The sequence below is a fragment of the Protomyctophum bolini genome (assembly GCF_963924005.1).
Source record: "Protomyctophum bolini genome assembly, chromosome: 19".
NCBI classification, from domain to species: Eukaryota; Metazoa; Chordata; class Actinopteri; order Myctophiformes; family Myctophidae; genus Protomyctophum; species Protomyctophum bolini.
Window position 1 is genome coordinate 19,159,472 of NC_137880.1, and position 24,361 is coordinate 19,183,832.

At 42.6% G+C, this 24,361-nt stretch overlaps 1 protein-coding gene across 7 annotated transcripts in view; it reads right to left on the bottom strand.

The window, feature by feature from the left end:
* Nucleotides 1–24,361, bottom strand: part of ptprk (protein tyrosine phosphatase receptor type K) — a 126,703-nt gene that overhangs the window by 22,537 nt on the left and 79,805 nt on the right. For 2 of the 7 annotated variants that reach the window (XM_080790761.1, XM_080790757.1), the window contains exons 10-22: nt 20,150–20,332; nt 19,749–19,868; nt 19,258–19,367; nt 18,134–18,335; nt 17,823–17,928; nt 17,428–17,500; nt 16,768–16,890; nt 16,132–16,206; nt 15,727–15,763; nt 10,193–10,328; nt 6,019–6,048; nt 2,532–2,698; nt 1,632–1,667 (exon numbers count right to left, since the gene is read on the bottom strand). In XM_080790761.1, the coding sequence (XP_080646887.1) occupies nt 1,632–1,667; nt 2,532–2,698; nt 6,019–6,048; nt 10,193–10,328; nt 15,727–15,763; nt 16,132–16,206; nt 16,768–16,890; nt 17,428–17,500; nt 17,823–17,928; nt 18,134–18,335; nt 19,258–19,367; nt 19,749–19,868; nt 20,150–20,332 (1,398 nt within the window). The remainder of the gene's footprint in view (nt 1–1,631; nt 1,668–2,531; nt 2,699–6,018; nt 6,049–10,192; nt 10,329–15,726; nt 15,764–16,131; nt 16,207–16,767; nt 16,891–17,427; nt 17,501–17,822; nt 17,929–18,133; nt 18,336–19,257; nt 19,368–19,748; nt 19,869–20,149; nt 20,333–24,361) is intronic. The other 5 variants (XM_080790762.1, XM_080790759.1, XM_080790763.1 and 2 more) reach the window with 3 other exon arrangements.

Consider the following 24,361-nt stretch of genomic DNA (forward strand, 5'->3'; position numbering starts at 1 on the left):
TTTGGAAAATTTAGCAAATGCTCAGGAATCACTGTGAGGTGTGTGGCGATGAACTTGGAGAATTATGCAGTATATAGTAACCACAGTGGACTGGGATTTAATAATGTGTGAGTTTCTGTTTTATTAGATTCCTAATGGCTCAAACGGACAGAGACCAGTAGCAATAGATCATCCATGTGCCGTGTGTGCTAATTTGAAACAACATTAATACTGTACACACAGACAGACAGGCTGACTAATAGATAATTTGGTTCTTAATCACAACCGACCGATTGCACGTTCAACACTGTTTATTAAAATAATGACACTGCTAGTCTCTTCCAAATGATGCTTTCATCTGCTCTGAAGATGTTTAGGCTCGTTAAGGACTGTTGAGGGTTCGTTAAGCCCTTGTCAGGTCAATTAGCAATAAACTTGACCCGACATTGCTTCTTAATTCACTCCTTCCTGATGCTTCCTTCTGATCTGTGATATGATTGGCTGAGACAGATTGCTACTGCAGCCTTCACTTCCTATTAGAGGCCAGGGGAACAGGGTGTTAATTAACTCCATTTTGGAGGAGCAGGCTGTGTACGCGTGGGTGGTGTACCCTGGCCCTAAGGGTGTGTTAAGCCAAAGATTCGCGACGGGATGAAGTCGTAAATTAAGCATTAGAACATTGTGGAGAAAAATGGCAGCCGTTTAGAGTTTGCACATCATACCGCAGTGTCACAGCAGTGACAGCACTGCAATGGAAGTAAACACTTCTGCTGTTCACCAGTGGAGTTGGAGTTGCATTCAGCTTGGCAGCACTACCAGTTTACTAAATTCTGCCTCTCAGGCTTGGGCTCAACATGTCCAGGGAATGAGGATAAGTTCTATGAAAACATCGGGCTTCTAGGCTCAGTGCAAACAAGGCACTAGAGCCAAACACACATATGCAGGGTAGTACATCCTCAACGATGCTGGTCTTCTACTTAAAATGCCACAGAACTCTTTCGCAGGCATTTCACAATGTGTCATGAATGTCTTCTATGCAGAGTGCACTCTACAAGAGAATGAGAACACAGTACTATGGTTCTGGGGATTTTACTCTGTGGAAAACGGGCACCGGGGAAATTATTCAGATATTGAAAAACAGTATTTATGATAGATGAATTGCCATCATCTGTCCACTGATATATAATATTATATTGCTAAAAGGAATAATTACTATCTGTGAGCCATTGTGGGTATAACCAGCAAGTAGCCCCAAAAGTCCTTTCTGTTTATTATTAGTTTTTAGTTTAGTTTAGTTTAGTTCGTCACATAGCCTATTAATAGCCACCACTTCAGCTCCCGACTTTCTACCTACAGTACTGTATAGTAGCACCTGCTGAAACTGCTGAGGAGTGTGTGTATAATCCAATTCACACAAGCACACAAGACAGGGGGCCTGTGGACACAGGGAAATATGGGAGGCCTATGTAATAACAATGACAGGGGATGGCCACAGCCGTGGGCACTGACACACACACAACACGACACGACACACGAATGGCAGCACTACAAGCACAAAGGCTTTTTAGGCTGTAATGGGGGTGGTTGGTGGTGAGAGCTACAGTATGGTCAGGGAGGTGGGTTGACATGTCTAACCATGCCAGTGGTCTCACCTAGCACAGCTGTGGGCACCAGAGGATCGTTGGGCACTGTTGGAAGAAACAGGGTGAGGAACAGGCAGGCTGATCGAGAAATAGCCAGGGCTTAAAGCAAAAAGAACCCCAAGACTGAAAAAGATTTTTTGCAAATCTACACTGATCTCATTAAATGACCCCTATGAAATCCTCAGGACTGAAATCCGTCCGCAGGACTGACAACTTTAAGCCCTGAATAGCGCAAGACTTCTGACATGCTTCACACATACTTCAACCGGGATGACAAATAGTTCCTAACAGCAACAGGACACAACCCGCTATCTTTGACAGAACATTAATTCCAAATGACCAGATGCCAATATCTAGGTCCTCTGTAGCCTATGTAGACTCTTAAGCCTAACGATGCGTTTCACACGGGCAGATGTAAAAGATGCAGTCTACCATTCATTGTCAATGGAAGCCAGCGACATGACGTTGCAAAGACGCAATGATGCATGTAGCGGCTCCAAATCAACTCACAACACGTCTTTGCGTCTGCCCGTGTGAACCCAACCTTACATAAGACTGATTTATGAGTCGTAAGACTCATAAAGTAAATGGAGAATAGAAATTAAAACTCAGTCATAGAAAGTATAGTAATTTTAAGATGTTAATAGAATAAATTAGATTCAGAATAGGGCAACTGAGGGTTTAGACTTAAGACATGCTGCATGCAGACATAAATTAATTAATAAAATGTATTAATTCATTAAATCACAGAGTACCGTTTGCAGAGTAAGTGAAAATAAGAAAGTTGCGATATTTCGCCTATTCAACATAACAGTTCCCCCTCCCCTTTTCCTTCTCTGTGAAGTGTGTATACTGTGCCTTTGTCTTAAATAGCTAAACTTAAAAAAAAACAAATCAAAGAAAACCTACATCTGTTTGTATTGTAGTTGGAGTGAGAGTCCATAAAGGTCACAGCCATAGGGTCCTCTCCATGGACCGTGCTCTGGTCGGCATAGCTACGATCCATGGCGTTCACCATGTGAGTCATCTCCTGCCGCGTCGTTCCGATGGCGTCTTTGCGCTTCTTCGCCAGTTTCCTGTCAGGAGTAAACAGACACACTTTTACACAACACACACAGAATACAGTACACTACACACACTTAAGTGCATCACCCAGCCTGCAAACCACAGCCCTGTTCACCGTAGAAGAAGAGTCTAGTTTTAAATTGCCTACAAGCATTGGCTTGGGGGGGGGATTAACATACGGTGGGGTCTGCAGGCTACTGAACCCCGGCAAAAAGGAGAGAGGGGGAGAGAAAGAGAGGAGAGGGGGAGATGAGAGGATAGCCAACACTTATTGGGTTCAACCATAGGGGCAGAAGGATAAATACACAGCAATTCCTCAATATTAATTCATCCACTTGAACCCTTGCGTCCATATTCTGTGGGCGAACATTACTCTGTCAAAAATGGCAGATCAACCAGCTGGCGACGCATAGTCAGCTTGTAGATGAGCTTTTTCAGCGAAGAGATTTGGTGTAGAGTGAGAAAATGGACATACAGAGCCCTGGGGGATTCTGGTCAACAAAGCACGATAGGGTTTAAGTAGTTAATTCTGAGCATGTACAAATGTAACCAAATTACATTTATTTTGTACACACTCAGAGTTACAAATGGATGAATTAACACTGAGGATTCAACTGTGTAGCAACCAAAGAACAAATAGCAACCAAATAATAGCCAAGAGAGCAGGGTGAGGTACCTAGAACAGGGGAAGCACGTTATCATCCATGGTACCATAGAGCTGCTGTTAGAAGAAAACCTCTACACGGTCAAATGGTTAGGAATGAAAAACAAACCTTTGTTTTCCTACTGTGACCTTTTTTTGCTGGGAACAACCCAGAGAAAACAGAAAGCTATTATATTAGGGGACTCACTTTTGATCGGCAGTTGACTAAACAGAACCATTTCTCAACTGTAGCAGCATACAGGTGTTACCGATGTATGAGAGGTGTTATAGGGCCCAAGATTATGACATCACTCATATATTGTTTGGGAGGAGAAGGGTATCTACTGTGGGATACCTGGTGATATTAGACATTTCAATTATTTTATAATATAGTCAATCATTTCTCCTCAGAGGCAGTAGTCAAACTGTGGAAAATAATCTTATGAAGGATAAGTTAGCTACCAGCTTAAAGCAAAATTACACTTTGGTAGAGGTTTCGGTTGTGCATTTAACTTGCTATGATGTCACTTCAAATATTGGTGAGATATCTTCAACAGTTGCTCTGTTCGGCTAATCTCTCCATTGAGTTACAATGCACAATGATGAAACAGGTCTCAAATTCATGTTTTTAGTACACATATTTTTCTTGTGTTTTGTTGTTTTTTTAAGAAAAGAAAAAGTGAAATTCCTACCAAAGTGTTGCTTTATTAACGTAAGCATTCTACTGTACTTCAAGAATGCTACCAATGCGAGCAAGTGCAGTCAATGAAGACCCTTTTTTCATCCACAGTGTGACCAAGACCTCTTGTAGAAAAAGAAGCCTAAAAAACTCAAAAGGTCATTGTCTCCTTTTGAGTAGCGTCATGATAAACACTTTGAGAATGAGCAGTCAGGAAGTTCCCAGGAGAGACATCTAGAGGACTTCAAACCTCAAGCATGACAGGCCATGCAGGAACTGTAGCTGAATCCAGAGCCATACATATACATCAGTTAGGTCAACATCCTTAACAGTGAATGATCACCACACCTGCTCAAAAGGAGCTGCTTGCCCCTGTGGCATTTGGCATCCCAAAGATTTATCTAAACTAAACTGCCGGTGGATCTATGAATTATAATCTTACCTTTCTCCCCCCCCCCCCCCCCCCCCCCCCCCTATCAAATTAATACTTCATGTATTGCATACTACATTTGCACCAAAAAAATATTGCTATTGTATTGACATTAAGCTTTACCCAAATGTTTACTAATAGGGATGCAAAATGGTCACAGATGGACATCATCATACGGTGTGATTTCACTGAGGATTTGTAGACAGCCCTTCTGTTTAAGATAGTTGCAAAAACTGATCTAATATACGGCTCTGATTGTGTCCCAACAGACAAGAGCATGCTATGGTTTTGTTTTGTTTTACCTCTTGACCCCCAAACACACCATCTTCACCTTTAAGACCACACACACACGCACATGCATGTACGCACACACACACACACACACACACACACACACACACACACACACACACACACACACACACACACACACACACACACACACACACACACACACACACACACACACACACACACTCGGTAGAAACACAGCTTCATCTACTGAAAAGGTACATGTAGCTGAACAGAGACCTGGGTAGACCCCCACAGAAGAATCGCAGTTTCTCAACGTCGGGTTCGGGTACCACCAGGGGCTCTGTTTGGACCCCAGCGGGTCCATTTGGTTCCATTAGTACAGTGTCAGAATTATATTAACACTGTGGATTTTACAGTGTAGATTGGGGGTACCGATCTACATCATTTCACCTATTGTGGTCGCTGGTGGTCCATAAAGGGTCCATTAGGACCACTGGTGGTCCCTGAAGCCAACGTTGAGAACCTGTGGCTGTGATCTAAACCAACTATCCCAACAACACCTGAAGCCCCCCATACAGGAACCAGATCCACCAATAGGAAAGAGACACAGAGCATGTGTACCAAAGTCGCCATGGTACCTGTGAGTTGATGGGCGGATGGATGATCACATGACTACATGCACACAAAGAGCTACAGATCACAAGTGCAGCATTCTTTTTTCAAATGATAACACTCTCAGGCCGGTTATTCCCACTGTGGCCTGTTGGGGGCCGTGTCTGCCTGCTGTGGCTCCCTATACGGCCAGCTCTGGCCTAGTATCGGCCTCTCTCACTACATCAGAGGAGCAACTTTGGAGCATGTAGAGAACACCAGGACTGTTGTCCATTCACTTTCAATTCAAACATTGAGCAGTTTACAGAGACACTGACGTTCTTTATTTTTCTTTTTTTATTTGTTTGTTTTTCCTCCCTTTTAACGATTTAGCACTCAATGGTAAGTGTTCCTCCTTAACAGGTTGGATAACATGACATGGCACAAACGTATGTCGATATTTCAATAAGAAACGCCTTGCGATGCACATTTAAAGAAAGGAATCCTAAAGGGTTTTGAAATGAAAGTGAATTAACCCCAGCCCTGGCTAGGTGTCAATGAGGATGGCTTTGGCAGGTTGGTTGGTTGATCAGTTGAAAATGTGTTTGTCTTGAAAAAAGTATACTGCATCTTTAAAAAAAAAGAAAGAAAAGAAAAAAGAAAACAACTAGCCACTAATTCGCCCAATAAGATAACAGCAGCCGGGTGAGCTGATTGTTGATTGTTTACTTACAGGTAATAAGAGTATGAATAGTAGGTCCTCCTGGGGTTGTGAGCCAATCAGAAGGCAAAGAATGAGACACAAGGGTCATGAATATGCAAATTGGGACAGGCCTCGTCCTGTCCCGACCAGCAACAGCAGCAACAGAAATAATAAATAATAATCCTGATTGATTTCCATGGCTACAATTTGACTTTCATGCAGGGGGTTGTTATCATTAATAATTAATATTATGATATTATTAATAATAGTATTGGCCATTTCAACTCATATAATATATTAGTTTAATAAAGTAATACGTATATGAATACATATACATATATACAACTATGATGATTAGTATTAGTAAAATACAAAAAAGCTTTCATTATATTAACTTAAAACATGCAAGCCTTTCATTATTACTTTCTTTAATTTTCTTTGATCTTTTGAAAACATCCATGCATTTAAAGCTGCCTTTTAACTGGAAGGCCCAATTTTGAGATTTAGTCACGATTAGCCAATCGTGTGTCATCATCCCTATTAGCCGGTAAAGATTCTGTGTCAAGAGACACAAAGCTGTCTCATTAAGACAGCATGCAGCTCACCTCCTGTAAAACAAGCATGATGTCACTGTGATGTCATCATGTCCCACCATTTTAAAGATGCAGTATTGTTGTCTAAAGTTGTACAAGTTCAATGAAAATGAAGATTGATCTCCCCAGAACATTTCACAGTAAATAAAACTAAGTCATGATGTGTGCACATGATTTCAATGTAATATTGAAACTTCAGATATTTTCCCCAAATGCTCAGTGGTAAATGTAAATCCATTGTGAGAGCTAAATTCACAATGGAAATTGTGCTGTTAAAACTCAATCTATGCATAAAAAAAAAGAAACAAACAAAAACCCTATTAAATAAAAGTTCATTTTGCCAACCTAAATATGGTATTCAACATATAACATACAAACATGAACTAAATCAAACCCTTAATTAATCACATTTTCTGCTTCTGTACATGCAGACATTATATTTTGTGACTCGATGCAGTTATCATAAGTAAAACAACGGTTATTATCTTGTCATAAATCAGCCTCCATTTGACTTTGAGGAGCACATGTTGGGTGCCTTGGACGTCCACAAACGTCGAAAAAATGTGATCTGATCAGAAGATCTAACTGGATGTTGACAACCAACAAACTGCCTCTCTATATACGTATGCGACTTCTGATTCCATGCTGAGAATGCCATCTTGTACACGTTACAGATTAGATCAGAGTAACATTGTATTTTAGCGTAGGCCTAGATGTCGTTCTACAGTAGCTTCTGTTTCCAGCCTGGGAACAGGAGATGCAGAGGTAGGTACAAACTAGTAAGCAATAAAAAACTGCAATTGCAATCATGTAAACAGGTAAAACAAAATATCTGTTCATGTGCCAACCTAAGCTTGCAACAATTCCTTTGGCACGTTATACCTTTAAGAATCATGCGCGCGCCTGAACTGAGATGACCAGGTCATCTGAACTCTTACATTATGAAAACTAAAATTGGTAGACGCAATTAGAAATGTCTGAGAGATAAATGGAGAGACGCCAATCATGCCAGTATTTACTCTAGAAACATTTTCAATTCTATATACTTGATAAGTGTCACGCGCTGGCTTAAATGATCCGTTTGACAGCAGAGCCACGAGTGGAAAAAAGCCAAAATGGATTCTGTCACTGCTGTTCACTTAACTATGACAAAAGAAAGAGAGCCATCATAATATAATTAAAAATGGGAGTGCTTTCCCGTTAGCAGACGTTAAAATGAAGTGGTACATATTGTCACAGTGAGAAACAGGCATGTTCCATTGTTAGAATTCACCATAAGAGCTGACATAAAATGTAGAGGTGTGTGGGGTCAGGAAGGAAGCAGGCAGTACGTGACAGTAGCCTTGTGACCGCAGGTCGCTGCCGTCACTACTTAATGGGACTGTAATTAGATGTAATTGACTGAGATTGACCGTGAGTGGCTGTAATTGGGAGACGGCGGTCTTAGGTGCTTGCTCTGACCCCCTTCCGGTGATGTTCTTGTCATCACTGTCCTGCTGAAACCTCCTACAGCGTCGCCACAAATTCATCAACCGAGAATAGTTGGATAAGTGTCTGGTTTTCCCATTCGCAGCTACAGTATGCGTAATGGAAATGTTGCACAATCAAAGGTTCAATGCACAATTGGTTCGTCACACGTTACGCTTGTAGAGGTTTGCTTTTGCCGAATGTTTGGCTATTTCTTTCCTGATTATTTTCCTACTATGGCATACCGAGTATGAGTCTAGAGAAGCTGGAGTTCATGTGGTTATGGGGTGTCAGCTGTCAATCACAGCGAACAAAAGATTTCTCCATGATGAGACAAGTGGATGACACATGCTGGTGTGTGACTCAGGGGGCAATGAATTCATAATTACAGTCTTTCTAATGAGAGAACCTGGCTCTGATCACCACGGTCTAATTGAAAGGTCGCGTAGGGAGGAACAATGGCCCTATTCATTATCATCACAGAGTTGCCAACAGCGCACACGCACATGCGCACACGCACACACACACACACACACACACACACACACACACACACACACACACACACACACACACACACACACAGTGTGTGTGTGTGTGTGTGTGTGTGTGTGTGTGTGTGTGCCATTGTGTGTAGACTGCCATTGTGTGTAGAGTCACTGTGACACCGGTTTAAAAGAGAAGAAAGCTGCATTATGGAGCTATTGTTATTTAGTTTTAGTTTGAAGCCATTAAATGTTGTTTCACTGAAGGGTTAGACCTGGATTTTAACCACATGTACCCTACCTAGCGTAGCGCCCCTATTCTGGGGGTGAGCAAAAATAACAGACCTATAAACTCAAATCGTATCTGGAGCTTGTTGATTTTCTATAGAGGGACCTAGGAGTCAACAAAATATATAGGGTTTAAATGGGTTTAAACTGGAGGGTTAGGCTAGACCTGGAGAAGGTTCACAAAGCCTGTTTACCATATCTAATATTTACAAAAAACTGTGATGGTCAGAACTCAGAAGAATGACTTCAACTACATATTTGATTAAATCCAACTATTTACCTTCCCAACTTCCGTCTAGTTTAATATGAACACTAGACCGGCCATTGACTGTGACACAGGTGAACACTAGACCGGCCATTGACTGTGACACAGGTGAAAGTGAGTACCATTGACTGTGGCACAGGTGAAAGGGAGTACCATTGACTGTGGCACAGGTGAAAGGGAGTACCACTGACTGTGACACAGGTGAAGGAGTATTTTATGGTCTCAGAGGGCAGAGCTCTTAGGGACAGTTGAACATATTGGGTCAAACGGGCTACCGTCCGATTCCCAGATGGCCTCTCAACCTCAGCTACGGCTGTCTGAAACACGGCTTCTGATCTCCTCAAAGCTGAATGCCACGGAGAGTACGGGAATTATCTGTGAAACGTTGTAGTGAAGTGGAAATACCCTGTGTTCTGGAATAAATACAGCTCCTCTGTAAAATCCTGAATGTTAATTTAACTCAGATCCTTATGGATTTTGACATTGTATGGTGGAAGAACGTGTGACTGTGTCAGACACATTGTAGGTGTGGTAAGTGGCCACATGGTGGAGCCCTGTGCCAGTGTAAAACATCAATGTTACGTGAGTTCACAATACAGTACCAAGGCAAACTCCAGCATGTGAAGCCTGCCTCGCCAGATGTAAAGCAAATGATGTGACTCGTCAGAACGCTTGTGTTGGTTCATCCATCTAAAAGATCTGTGTATGTCATCACAAAAGTATTTTGCCCAGATAAATTCCAATGTGCTACTGTTAGTGAGCACATCACCAGATTGCAACTGGTCAGATCTTATACAGAAGAAAGTAAAAACAAAACCAAATGTATCTAATTTTGGTCATTCAATACATTAACAGCTTTTGCTATGTTGTGACTTCAACATGAAAATAAATAAAAACTATAGGACGTGAATATGTATGTTCTGAAGGGAGATCAACTTTATGGTGGATGGATGGTGAAACTACAGTACTACAGCAGTGAACAACACAACAAGAACATGTCTTTGGTTGCGCATGTGATTTTTTTTGTGCATTTGTTGTGTATGAATGCGTTGGCAGTCAGCAGGCATTAAAAGCTTTTTACTAAGCACAGGCAATCAATCACTCACCTCTTTTTAACCAGCAGGATGGCTACCAACACCAGCAATATAAAGACCAGTACTCCAGCACTGATGCCAGCGATCTTCACCACCCGGTCAGTCTGCTTGGCAGGGTCTGGAATGACCTCTGGCTCCTCTGTAGCACCTGGTATTGGTAAAAAAAAAACCGAGTCATTATTGTCATTTGAAGAATAGCCTCATAGATGACAATAGAAATTAATTTGAGCCCGGCAGATAAATACATATCTGTGGCAAAGTTAGTGCCATCCAGAAAAGAAAAACGTATTAAAAATGTCATGGGTCCTGCGATTTTGCTTACTGCCACAGTCGTAATCACTCACTATCTGCAGCCACTTGGCAGCAGTATTTTGTATGCGCTCGGTTTGGCTGGGAGATAAAGTGCCCACGAGTGGAAATAAAATATTCCTACAAATCCAGCGTTATCATTCTTTCAATGTTCACTCTTCAGTAGGCCTAAACCGTTAATATCAAAGCTACATGGGCGATAAGCATTGGGAGGTTATTTAAAGGGGCTTCAGTTGAAAATTGCTACAACAAATCACAGATAAGTGGTGTCTCAGCAGGATGTCAAAATCGTACTCATGCAGAGTGTGTGAAAATCGGGGAAATGTGCAAGGTAATTGTGTAAAGTGTCGTTTGTCACTTGTAATCTATACCGTCATTGTATTACTTTCTCTTTTTTTCCTGAGAGCTGAACATTGGAAACAGAAGAAAAACGCCGTGCACTTAGGTATCAGTATAGCATACTACAGTCAGTGTTAAAGCTCACCTGCTAAAAGCAGGAGTGTGCACTCAAAAAGAAAATAATATGTCCCTGGTACTTGACCGTGCCATTAATCCAATCCCTGAGTCTATGTGCATTTAACAGAGCCGCATGCTAATTGATGTGCGTAAGGGCTGTATACAGTATGAACCAGACTGTGCAGTAGTTTGAAGTTTACTGGCAACATCCAATGAACCGTCCGTAACATCATCTGCATAATCAAGAAGGCCCAACAGGGGGCGTTCTTCCTGCAGCAGAAGTTCAACGTTACATCGTAATACCGGTAAATGAAATAAAAAAATAGTCACACTAAAAAAAGCCTCCTCATATTCTGCCCCCCACCACAGTGTGGTTTTTCTTTACTGCCTCTTGCTCCAAGGACAAGCTGTAGTGCAGTATACAGTATGGAACATTATCTGCACTGCTGACTGGGTCATTGGCTGTCAGCTTGCCCTCTGTCAAGGAGCTGCATGGGACCAGGGTGAAGAAAGGGCCAGGGAAGACCGCCATTGTCCCTGCCCGCCCAGGCAGCCATCTGTTTCAGAAAGCCCTCTCTCCTCCTGGGAGACGGTCCCGGTCCATTTAAGAACAACTCTACCTCAGCAGCTTCTCCCCGGGAGCGCTCACCCTACTCAACCAGCCCTAAAGCTCCCAGACACTCACACCCCTGGAGGATTCATTCCTCCACACACGCCTCCATTGGACTGTCTGGAAACATGGCACCGGCACACATTATCATTAGGCCAACATGGCCTTTGTCGTTATCCAACAGGCATTTACAATGTAAGCTCCCACCAGCATGGCATGCCACTTTATCGCCTCCAGAATTATGTTGGTGTTTTGGAGACTTTTAGTAGTAGCTAATTATTTTTCAATATGCCAATTCCTGAATTCCCTACACATGTGTGTGTGTGTGTACGTACATGTGTGTGCGTGCGCCACGGATCGCGTGTGTGCATGCGTGCGTGCATGTGTGTGTGTGCGTGTTATCTTGTCAGTGCTTTTTTCCGGCTACTGGTTCACCTGCCAGTGAGGGGTTTCACCAGGAGGACATAGCGTGGGCGAGGGAACACCCTACAGTACTCCTCCCAAGTCCAACATGATCCCTCTGCTGACAGGCGCCCTGTCTAACCCGTGGGAGTAACTGGTGCAGCGACAGATTGCCCTCACCGTCAGTCTCTCCCTCCCACCACGAGCATGGCCAAGCATGAGGCACCGTGGCGGATTCACACCCACCGCCTGCGTGATGGCGGACATGAAACTCGGAGCGCATCTGTGTCGCTTCAGCTTTTAACCACTTTAACCATCATTTTATACTTTAGTTTTAGAAAAATAGCAGCTATATAAGCTCATAGTGCGGCACCAAATGCCATGCTACGAGCTTGTAGATCTGCTATTTTTGAAGAATCGGGAAAACGTGTGAGTCTTAATATTATATTCTTTCACGGCAAACGTTTTTAACTCAAATATTTGCTTCTGGAGGGTCCCTGGAACATTATCTTCAGATGGGGATCGGTGGCCAATTACATATAATGTTTGGCACCACTGATATAGAAACATAGGTTTTTCAGAAAACTTTGATTTTAGATAAGGATTTAGAAGACATTTCTAGAACCTGGTCTCAGGTCTCAATGGGTTATGGTCTGGATGTTCTCTAAAGGCATCAAATTACAGGTAATGATCAGTAAATGGACGGTCAAGTTATCTCTGCTCTGACACAGCTCCTGTAAAAACAAATCCTCTTCTAAACTTGTTTTGCGTTTTGTCAGGCTGATTATGCAAACCTCACGGTATACCAGTAAGTTTGACATAAATATCCAATCAGCTGCGCATGCTATGGTTGAATAAATAACAGCACAGAACACTGAGGTTTAACTCGATGTTAAATTCTCTGGTGAAAGAAAATCTATAGCCATTTGAGCCACAGCAGACTAATAACGGCTTGTAAATGAAAGGGGTTGATCCTATCCATAACTTAAAAGTAGCTTGTCTAAAAATGCGCTTAGCTAGCACGACAACAGAAAATATACAGTACAGAGGCAGGAGTCATCCTGGCAAAGGTTCAGGGAGTTCTACTGTACAGTATGTGCACCTTACACAATAACACCCTGTGTACAAATAGAACCAAATGGGTATTAAAGGTCCGTTTGGTTCCATTTGTACACTCTAGACTTACAATGGATAAATCGACACTGATCATTTTACTGCGTGTGATGTATGACACAGAGGGCATCTGTTTTCACGGCCCTAAACTCTCCTCACTGATCTAATCTCATAAGAGCAAGAAGAGTTCAGTCTGTGCAACACCAACAACATCAGAACGTATTATCATAATCCAACACACAAATACACAACCACTCATGATGCAACACATCTATCAAAATAATAATCTGTCTCTAATGCTAAATACAAGATAATCGCAATCTCTCTACATCTCCGTCTTGATATTTTGAGATTTAAAGCCGTTCCAAAGCAGCACTGACACAGTGCTGGTGCTTCAGACTAAAGCCTCCATACTTCATTACGTAAAAGCAGTGCAAGGCTATCCTGACGTCCTGGCATGTATGGGCCACACTAATCCTATTCCAAGTCTCCCAGACATCTTTGCCCGTCAAAATCCACTGCCATTCCATTTAGGAGAATCCACATTTCACCCTACTCTAAAGCCGATCAAATAAGTGGGGAAACCAAATGTGTTATTATTATTCATTAAAGATTATTATCACACGGTGGTGTGGAAGTCTAGTTTTAGAGAGCTTGGGTAATATTATAGGGTAGAGGTATATATTTGGCCCATGCGCACCGCATAGACGGAAATCATATGTGCAAAAGCTAGACATACTATTATCATTGTTGTTCCAGTTGCACAAAGTTATTATACTGCTCTGAGACAAGGGAAATGTTTGGCTTCACATAGAGATGACAAAACAAAACAAAATGAAACAAAAGAAAACACCAGAGCAGCCTAATCTCCACATACAACCCAATCCTTGAAGTATATTACCGTATACTTAATATATATCATTATACTATTATACTATATTATAGTATATTATAGCCTACTATAATTATATTATACTATAAAGTATATTATATTTCAATGACCAGGGTCTCCCAGGGGGCTTTACCACTCTTTTTTTTAATATATATATCAAATATATTGCCCGAAAATAGCTACAAGATTTGTTTGCTGATCTGCTATTTTGGCCGAATGTTTGCCTTATATTATGACAAGCCCAGAATAGGGACGCCAGGGTTCATGTGGTTAATGACTGGAGCAGCCCTTAATGTCTATTAAAAATTATCCAGGTCAGTACAAACACACAGACACTCCCTGAGGCATTTGCAAAGGCTCTACGATGCAAATGACCTAATAAGACCACCAAGCGCTTAACCCACTACCGGCACCAAAGACAGGGCTGACCCCGGCTGACCCTCCATCCATTAATGCATCCTCCACTTCGATTAGAGGAAACCTCCTCCAGGCTCTGTTAGCTTCCGTCAAGGCAGAACATGTCCCGAAGCCTCACTCAGGCCAACATCCCAACATCTCCCTGGGGCTAGAAAAACACACAGACTGGCTATAGCTACAGTAAGTACCCACCTGCTCCAATAACCACAAGCTTCCAGTGAATCTTAAGGCTGTGATTAGATGGGAAATCCAAAACCCATGTACAACTATGCCACGGTGTCCTCTGGTGCCACTGTTTCCTCTCAAGACACACAGTGTGAACATAAAACCATGCACCATTTACTACCAACTGCCATACAAGGTTGACAGTTGATACAAACAAAAAATCAACATCCAAATATAGCAATGCTTAGTTTTACTCATAAGCGATTCTGTTTTAATTCTGCATTAGGCCAAATCAGACAAAATACCATGGATATTATTATAAATGGACCGTAACCTGTTCACAATTCTGCGGTTATATCTCTAACCATCCTGTGTGTATTAACAGCCAAATGGTCAAAAGGATAATGTTTCCAATGAGAGCATCTTGGTGGTGCCCTCGAGTTCATCCGTTGATTTCTACTGTATAAAGCCCTACTATACTCTCTCTGTGTGTGTGTGTGTGTGTGTGTGTGTGTGTGTGTGTGTGTGTGTGTGTGTGTGTGTGTGTGTGTGTGTGTGTGTGTGTGTGTGTGTGCGCTGTCTAGGGATTACACTCCGACCTCTTAGAGTCAGCCTGATAATCTACTAGCATATGGCAGCTAGTAAAAACATGACATTTAGACAGCCCCACGCACTCCCTAGACTGCACATTTACACACATACAATCTCTATCATGCATAATACAGAAATTAATTTGTCTCTGTAACAAACACTAACGCGTGCACGTGTATTCACTGTATTCACACGCACATAAGGAGAGACGAAGTGGTGATCTGAATATTCAAAATGTTGTCTCTGAACGATCTGTGATATCACTCCTGACAGATTTTCTAAGGACAGGGCGCTTCAGGAAAAAACACAGATTAATGACCGGCCGTCAGGGTCACAGCAGGAAAACACACATTCATTAGAGGATTAGACAGTCGTCACATAAGATAAAATAAGCCAGGGTAACCCGGGGTAACAATAATAAAAGATAAAATAAAACACAGGGACATGAAAGGTGTGTCAAACTTTTTTGTAGAACAGAATTCTTCGGAAAGGAAGCTGTTTTTAAGAATCTTCACAGTTTCATTGCGACTCCGCATTTGTGGCGAAAACATTGATTGATTCAGACCTGACTGAGGGATATTATTTCCTCACCTTTAGTAGCCAGCCTGATACACTGTGTCTTCGTTTCCTGGGTTGAAAAAGACAATTTACAATTAAGGCATTTAGAAAAACGCAAACCAGTGCGAATTACAGGTACGAAATCAGATTAAATGGCATGAACACTAGTCAACAAACGACAGGATAAATGTTTACATAAGTAAAGTGCAAAGAGAAAACTGTTTTGTTTCAAAGAAACTAGGATACAAGGAAAACATCGAACCTAGCATCTGTCTAGAACATTCAGAGAGAGAGAGAGAGAGAGAGAGAGAGAGAGAGAGAGAGAGAGAGAGAGAGAACGCTGAGGATTTCACTGTGTACTAACATCTAAGCGGCTTCTGTAGCGTTAGTGTGTTCAATGTATAAATGCACTGCACATGCATAATAATTCATATTTACCCTCTCTGTGCTGCTAACAGCCTGCAGGTAGATGTTGTAGTTCTTCCTGGGAGCCAACGGAGAATTATAGAATCCCTGGAGGAAAGGAGGGTCGGATGTTCAATTTACCTGCATTTGCAATTCTGATCAAACGGTGAACATGAGGCATGAAGTGTGGACTGTATAATGTATACCCGGATGGATCCATGTTAAAACACGGCTGGAAATAAATGTTGTACCAGACATGGCAGCTGCTGTGTAGACTTCCTTCAATTTGACAGCAAATACTGGAACAAATCAATGACCTTCAGTTTGAGTCAAACTGAGCTTGGCGTTTCCCCTCGTGTTTACTCTTAATGGGCTTGTGTTACACAGTCCAATGCATTTAATTATTATAATTTTCTATTTGATCTGCTCTCTTCTAAGACTATACGGTACAAACTTCTGTCCTTTCCAGTTCATGTGGCATTTCTCATTTCCAAACTCGAATTTTGTCGTGCTGCCTCAGCCTATACAGTTTGAGCACGTGTTATTCTATTCTATATATTTCTTGCTGTCGCTACAGTACCAGCTCAAATTCCTTGAATGTGCAAACACACATTTGTAAAATAAAGAAAGGCACCTGGCTATTAGCCTGTTCCAATAGGCCAGCATTACCTGATAAGTCCTGTTGTCTCCCACGGTGAAAGGGAGGGGCTCAGGCAGGTTACTGGGAGAGAGCTGGGCAGCGTAGTAATATGGTGATCCGCCACTGGAGGCGCTGTGGTAGGACACCGGGACCTGGAAGGATTGGATAAACAACGTGTGTTGTCGTTATTCATGTGTACGTTTGTTCGTGGACAAGGTTAGGAGCAGCATAAAGGACGTTAACCACTGCCATCGGGGTGAATAAATAATACCAAAATGCTGAATACTTGCCGGCAAATATTTTTGCATTACAATTGTATGAAAGATGTCTCATTCATACATCTCAGAAAAATCGACCTTGTTCTGAAATCATTATGTTGCTTTATCTTTGCGCAATATTTGTTGTTCTGTGTGAATGTACTCGTGGTACAAATAGCTGTTCAAAAACATATATTTTCTTGTGAATAAATCTCCCTCCAGGGTGTAAGGACCTTAAGATTCAGGCTTGTTTAATTCACATTCATGATTGTCTTGAGGTAGTTGTTACTCTGGTCTCTGGTCTAAAGAACTATACATTTTTTTAAATGCATGCTTGACAAGTGAAATAATTATAAGTTCAATTCATTATCAGTAGTTTGTTAGTTTACATAATACAGTAATTGCCACAGCTCCAAGAAGGCGGAAAGTCACCTGGTAGCAGTCAGAGGAAGCTTGGCGTCGTGATCGCCGAGGGTTCACCTCCTCCACCACAATCTGGTATGCACTGCAGATAACAACATCAGTTAATATCCTTTTCTTTTTTCTTTTTTGCTGTGTAAGAAGTCGATACTCAGGCTGAGGTGTTGGAAAACGGAAAAGTAGGTTCTGGAACACTTGGATCAATGAAGGTTTCTTTCATAAAGAAATGACAAGGTTTTTTCGATCAGTTGACCTTCATTGGGGCAAAGCTGTATAGGAAGTAACTTTGACAGTCAGGAATAGAAGGACACACTTCTGCCTGTATATATAGTGTGTTTGGATTTGTTTTTCCAAGTACAGTGTACAGTGTTTCCAGATACAGTATGATATAGTGCATGATTGTGTACCTTATAGGTGCTCCTTTAGCCTGAGCAGGTTTGAGCAAGACGGTGATGGTTGTTGCTGTTTCGTTCAGAAAGGCTTCAGACCCATCATACTCCTCTAATGTAGGGGCTAGAGAGAGAGAGAGAGATAGATTCAGTAAAACGTTATGAACTAGCCAGCCAAACGTATCTCACATCTACATTACATATGATAAATAATAATAAATAATTATTACATTTTAATTAACCATACCAACAAGGGAAAGTCGAATTATAACATAACTTAACAGACAGTTTTATGCTCCATAACTTTGATATTAAAGGTTCTATTTCACCTGAAATGTTAGTGGTAACGTTGAGTGTGGTTGCCGGTCCAAATCCTTTGGAGGTGGACGCTCGTATTGAGAGCTGGTAGGTGACACCGGGGTGGAGCTGGGAGAACAGGTTATGGGTGGCGTTTGAGGGCAGGGACACCATCAGGCCCGGTCGCTGGAGAGGCACCGACGGATCGAACGAACGCACACCACTATAGCTGATCTGTAGAGGAGAAAAAAACGTCATCAAACGTCATCAAAGACTCTATATACCTCATCATGACAAAGGTTTGAAAATTTTTTAATTGTGGAAACCATTTTCACCCAGGTTGAAAGAAACCAGTCTTCTGTTAGCTAGTGGAGTAGGTATAGTAGGTTAAGTGCCTTGCTCAAAGGCACATTCAAGGGGACACAGTGACTCCAATCTTGTTGTTCAGATAGCACAGCATCTAACCGAAACATTCGCGGGAGGATCGCCGACTAGTAAGACCGCGATGGACCGTCAAAAACACTGAATTTGATTAGAATCGAAATCAGTGACTTAGATTCAGAAATATTAGCGTTAGATTCTTCCTTCCGTCCGCTATAATGGAGGGGGGAAACTTTTGATGACGCATCAACCGGAAGTGGTTTTGAAAGTTGCACAACAGACGCGCTCAGACTGTAGTGTATCGCTCTGCGATATCAAAGAATTATCACAAATCTCCGTCCTGGAGATCCAGATAACGGGATTAATTTAAAAGACAGAGATCTCTGTTCTGGGCAGTGTAAGTGTTTAATCACTTACTCCCGAATACTTCAGTTGACTGGGATCCCTCATCTCACAACGTGCAACGTTACAGCACAGTGCGTTGTTGATCTGCTAATGTTACTGATTGTTCACCAATTCTCACCAGATGTATGCGCAGAATATGGACACTAGGGTGGTCAATCTAATACACTCTACAGGCTAGGGGACTTTCTTACTTCTCCACCCATAGGAAGTGAATGAGGTCAAGTGACTTGCCCAAAGGCACGTTATCAGTACGTTTCAAGGGAGGACAGGACAGAGCATTATTTATCCCTTCCAGCCAACATGAAGGGATTAGATCTCCTGACCTGATAGAGGAGGATCTGCGCGCCAACAACAGCGTTATCATTATTACCTCATATTGTATGATGACTCCATTGGGCTCAGCGGGTTCCTTCCAGTACAAGAGGATTCTGTCCTCGAACGGAGTGGCACGCACTGACTGACTGGGAACTGGACCCGGAACTGTTAACACACACACGCACACACACACACACACACACACACACACACACACGCACACGCACACGCCACACACACACACACACACACACACACACACACACACACACACACACACACACACACACACAATTTAAAAATAACAGGAATAACAAAAAGGATGACACACTGGCTGATTAGGAAGCGATGACAGACACACAATAGCGTTTGAAATGGCTGTTTGGTTACAGTGTTTGTTTGTCCTTGTGTATTTCCCTTTGTGTGGACATAAATAAATGTGTGTGTGTGTGTGTGTGTGTGTGCGTGTGCGTGTGCGTGTGCGTGTGTGTGTGCGTGTGTGTGTGTGTGTGTGTGTGTGTGTGCATGTGTGTGTGCGTGTCATACCATCCTCGTCGGTTTGTATGACTGTCTCGTCACTCTCCTTGCGTCCTTCTGGATTGGTCAGTATCATCTTCAGACTGACGTTGGTGTAAGGTGGCAAGTTGCCCACGAGGTGGCGAGGTGCTGTGTTCAAAAAGTACATTGCATAATTAAACCCAGGAGCTTTTTAACAACTTGCATAGTCGTTTTCATCATGCAATGAATCATTCCAATGAAACCTAACCCTTTTTACATTATTATTTGTTTAATATTAATGTTACATTTACATACAAGCCCGCGAGGTTGAAACCACTGTACTACATAAAACCATGCCTTGGCTACAATTCAAAACGGACACGTTGGATTAGCAATGTTATCAGGAGATATGGTTAAAGTAATTGTAACTGCAGCAAATTAGACGTTACCTTTCGGGTCCATGTCCAAGCAGTCAGCCTTGCTGTGGTTGCTAGCCGTCATGTAGTGGTAACAGATGGTGACGTTGAACGTGTGGCATCGTGTTATGTTGTAGCCCAGCGACTCCCAGTCCACAGCAATCAGACGAGACCTGGTCTCGGCTATCTTCAGACGCTTGGGGGTTCGCATTGGTTCTATAGAGAGATGGCGGAGAGGAGGGAGAGAGGGAGCATAAACATGGTTCTATAGAGAGATGGCGGAGCGGAGGGAGAGAGGGAGCATAAACATGGTTCTATAGAGAGATGGCGGAGCGGAGGGAGAGAGGGAGCATAAACATGGTTCTATAGAGAGGATGGCGGAGCGGAGGGAGAGAGGGAGCATAAACATGGTTCTATAGAGAGGATGGCGGAGCGGAGGGAGAGAGGGAGCATAAACATGGTTCTATAGAGAGGATGGCGGAGCGGAGGGAGAGAGGGAGCATAAATCTACCTTGCAAACATTCCTGACTTTAGGCCACCTGGCCGAGGGTATGAGCTAGGTGTACTCAATCTCCAGAACATTCTAATGAGTCTCCTGGTCGGACTGATTCCATAATAAATATTCATGAGCGGGGCAGGCCTACAGGGGTGTTGTGTGCTGCCGCGCTCAGTCCGTCTGTCAAATTGGGAGTCAGAATAAATAATTAACATCACGAATAGGCCTACAGCAGACGCGGGGGAAATTACAAATACGTCTTTTGATGAGTTGACTTTGCAGATGGCGACATTCCGCGGTGGAACGGAAATACGAATATGTCCAAGGCTCAAAAAACGTGTCCGCCTCAGTATGTGTGTGGGCGTGTTTTTTTTTGTTGTCAAAACACTCCCCATATGGAAAAATCTGTCTCTGCAATTCAAATATGAAAGTGAAATAACTTTACAGGCTGTGTTTGGTGTGGTATCTCTAGTATGCTTTTTTTCCCCAGAGACGTGGTTGCCAATTTCATCTGCTCAACTGCTCTCTTCGCTGCCGTGGGCAATGATTACCTTAACTGGCTCATTTAACTCGATCAATGAATGCACATACATAAACACACGCAGAGCCAGGAAGCAGCTTCCTCAATGGAGCAGGACTGCAAACACCAACCAAAATCTATCATCCTCTTTCTCTCCTCATTTATTTATATCAGTCACTAAAGTGATGGAGCTACATGGCACTACTTTATGTCAGATTATCTCACGTGTGTGTTTGTTGATGAATGAACAGGAGCCGCCGCTATTCTATGCTTAGTTACCATTTCTATCTAATCGAATCACCATTCTATCTAAAGGAGTTATACTTATTAACCCATTTAGACCTGAGGACGATTCTAAAAAGATGTCTTCTAAATCCTGACAGTCAGTGGTCCCAAAAATCTATGTATTTGGCCGCCGACCCCCATCTGAAAATATGTTGTTCCAGGAACCCCCCAGCCCCAGAAGCAAAGATTTTAGTTAAAAACGTTCACTCTGAAAGAATATATATTCAAATATCAATATATTTTCACGATTTTTCAAAAATAGCAGACCAAGTGGTGCGCTTGTAGATCTGCTATTTTTCAATAGCTAAATTATAACATAAAGTTTAAAACACCAAAAGAGGTTCCCGTCCAAAATGGGTTAACTATTGTAACACCCGAGGCGGGATACACTATCACTATCTAAAGAAATTACCATTATGTCTAAAAGTTACCACAATATAACATGAATCAAGTCGCCACTATTCTTCTGTCAATTATTTTCCCCCAAATGTCATCAAGCTGTTAATAAAGGTGTTGGGTATCACCAACCAGTCGATGGTTTGGTGGCAGCGACAGCCACCATGTCACCTCTGCTGATACTTCTCTCTTTCCGGCGTTCTGCTCCACTAGCTACTTCCTCCTCTGTGTCCTCAGAATGTTGTAATAAAAAACACATCAGCTTAAACTGATACCATGCTATTTCTCTCTCTCTCTCAAAGGAGAAAACACAAGGACACAAACTTGTCACTTCTTCTGACAACCCATTATCTGCCTGTCACTCACACACACACACACACACACACACACACACACACACACACACACACAGATAGAGGGGGAGACATCCACATAAACTCACCACGCACACTCATGCAGTATGCACACAGACACTAGGTTGTGACAGAATCAAGATTAAATCTGGGTGGGTGTGAGAGAGAGTGAAGGAGATAGATGGAGACAGAGAGAGTGAGACAGGGACAGACAGAGAGAGAGAGAGAGAGAGAGAGAGAGAGAGAGAGAGAAGGGGGGGTAGTGTCTCCAATAAAACTTCTCATAATGAGAACAGTGTCAAGGGCAAACACATCACACGCTCTCTCTCACTCACACACACACACACACACACACACACACACACACAGTCAGAGAGCAGTAAGCTGAAATGCAAACATGTCGTGGCTTGCTAAGTAATTTAGATGTAAATAGAAATCTGATATTATAGAGACGCAAACAAATAATAGAGAGCGAGAGAGAGAGAGAGAGAAGGAAATGAATTGAAGAGGGGAAGAGACGAGAGCAGGTAATTGTCTGCTGAGCAAATATTATTGCTCCTGTGTGTGTGTGTGTGTGTGTGTGTGTGTGTGTGTGTGTGTGTGTGTGTGTGTGTGTGTGTGTGTGTGTGTGTGTGTGCGTGTGCGTGCGTGTTAATAGTTAATAGACGGGGGTCAGAACATTTCATTTCTGCATCATCCTGTTACTGGGTGGTTGACATTTAAATGGAGAGAGAGATAACAGTAATGCTCCCTGCCTTGCCCTGTCTCTCTCTCACTCTCCGTCTGCCTGTTTGCCTGTCTCTCTCCCTCTGTTCAAATCAATACTTGTGATCCTCACCATAAACCTAGCTATTAGACACAAACCACACACACACACACACACACACACACACATCGTTACGCAGTGTAATAAATTGTATCGATTTCAGGGTCTCTTGATGCCAACACTGAGACGGTTTTAAACCTGGAATTAAAACTAAAATATACGAGTATTTGGCGTGTTTGCGCGCAGGCACGTGAGCGTGCACATACGCATGCATACACACACACACACACACACACACACACACACACACACACACACACACACACACAGGTCACGTATTTCTAACCTGCATTTCAAACCCCATTCCCCTCCTGACCCATAATGCATTTCTGCTTATCTCTGTCTATTTACTGCTGAGAATGGAATGGGGGGGGGGGGGTTAGAGACAGAGAGAAAGACACAGAGATGATGAAAGAGAGAGGGAAACAAATACAAGCATGAGTGGAAGGGAAGAATGGAAGAGAGAGAGAGAGAGAGAGAGAGAGAGAGAGAGAGAGAGAGAGAGAGAGAGAGAGATATTCAACATGCATAGGAGTGAAGGATGGGGAGGTTGTAGGGAGCGAGGGATGAAAGCAGGAGTGAGTGTCAGAGAGAGAGAGAGAGAGAGAGAGAGAGAGAGAGAGAGAGAGAGAGAGAGATAACTAGCTTGGAAGGTGGCCAAAGGCATGAGGGCCATGTTCCAACAGTTTAAAAAAACACACGCACAGAGGGCCGCCTTGTTCCCCTGTCGGCCTCCCTTCAGACAAACACACAAACGGCCAAATTCATGTTGGAACTAAAATAGGCTTTGTCTCTTGCAGACGGGGGGCTTTGAGAAGCACCACAATGCCAATGAGCGCACCAAAACAATAACAGGCGAGGATGACAAAATAATGCGGCCTCGTATCGACACAATCCAGAGGCTCCAATGAAAGCGCCACGGGACAAAAGCTACGGAAATGAAAGTCGATTCATTCGGGAGACGGGCTACATGCAGTGAAGTCAACGAACGGTGGAATGCACCGACAAACACTGGAAGGTGATGGCAAGAAACATCGGAGGGAAAAAAAGAGGATTAAGATGGAAGGGAAAGGGGATGAAATGAGAAAGAGTCTGAGAAGAAGAGAGGGTATACAAAGATTTGTGGCCATAATCCAAGTTAATCCGACCAATTAGTTTCTAGTAGGCCTAATCCTCCCACTGTCATGAGTTTGACAAATGGTACTCTTGGCTGTCTGCCTCTACTTCTCTGTTACTGCTTCCCTGGAACATGTGCACTTTGTGCAGTGTTCATTTAAAGGTGGTGTAATATATATATATATATATATATATAATATATATATTTATTTATAAAAAATGTGATTTTTGTACTTTTTTCTGTTTCATTTTC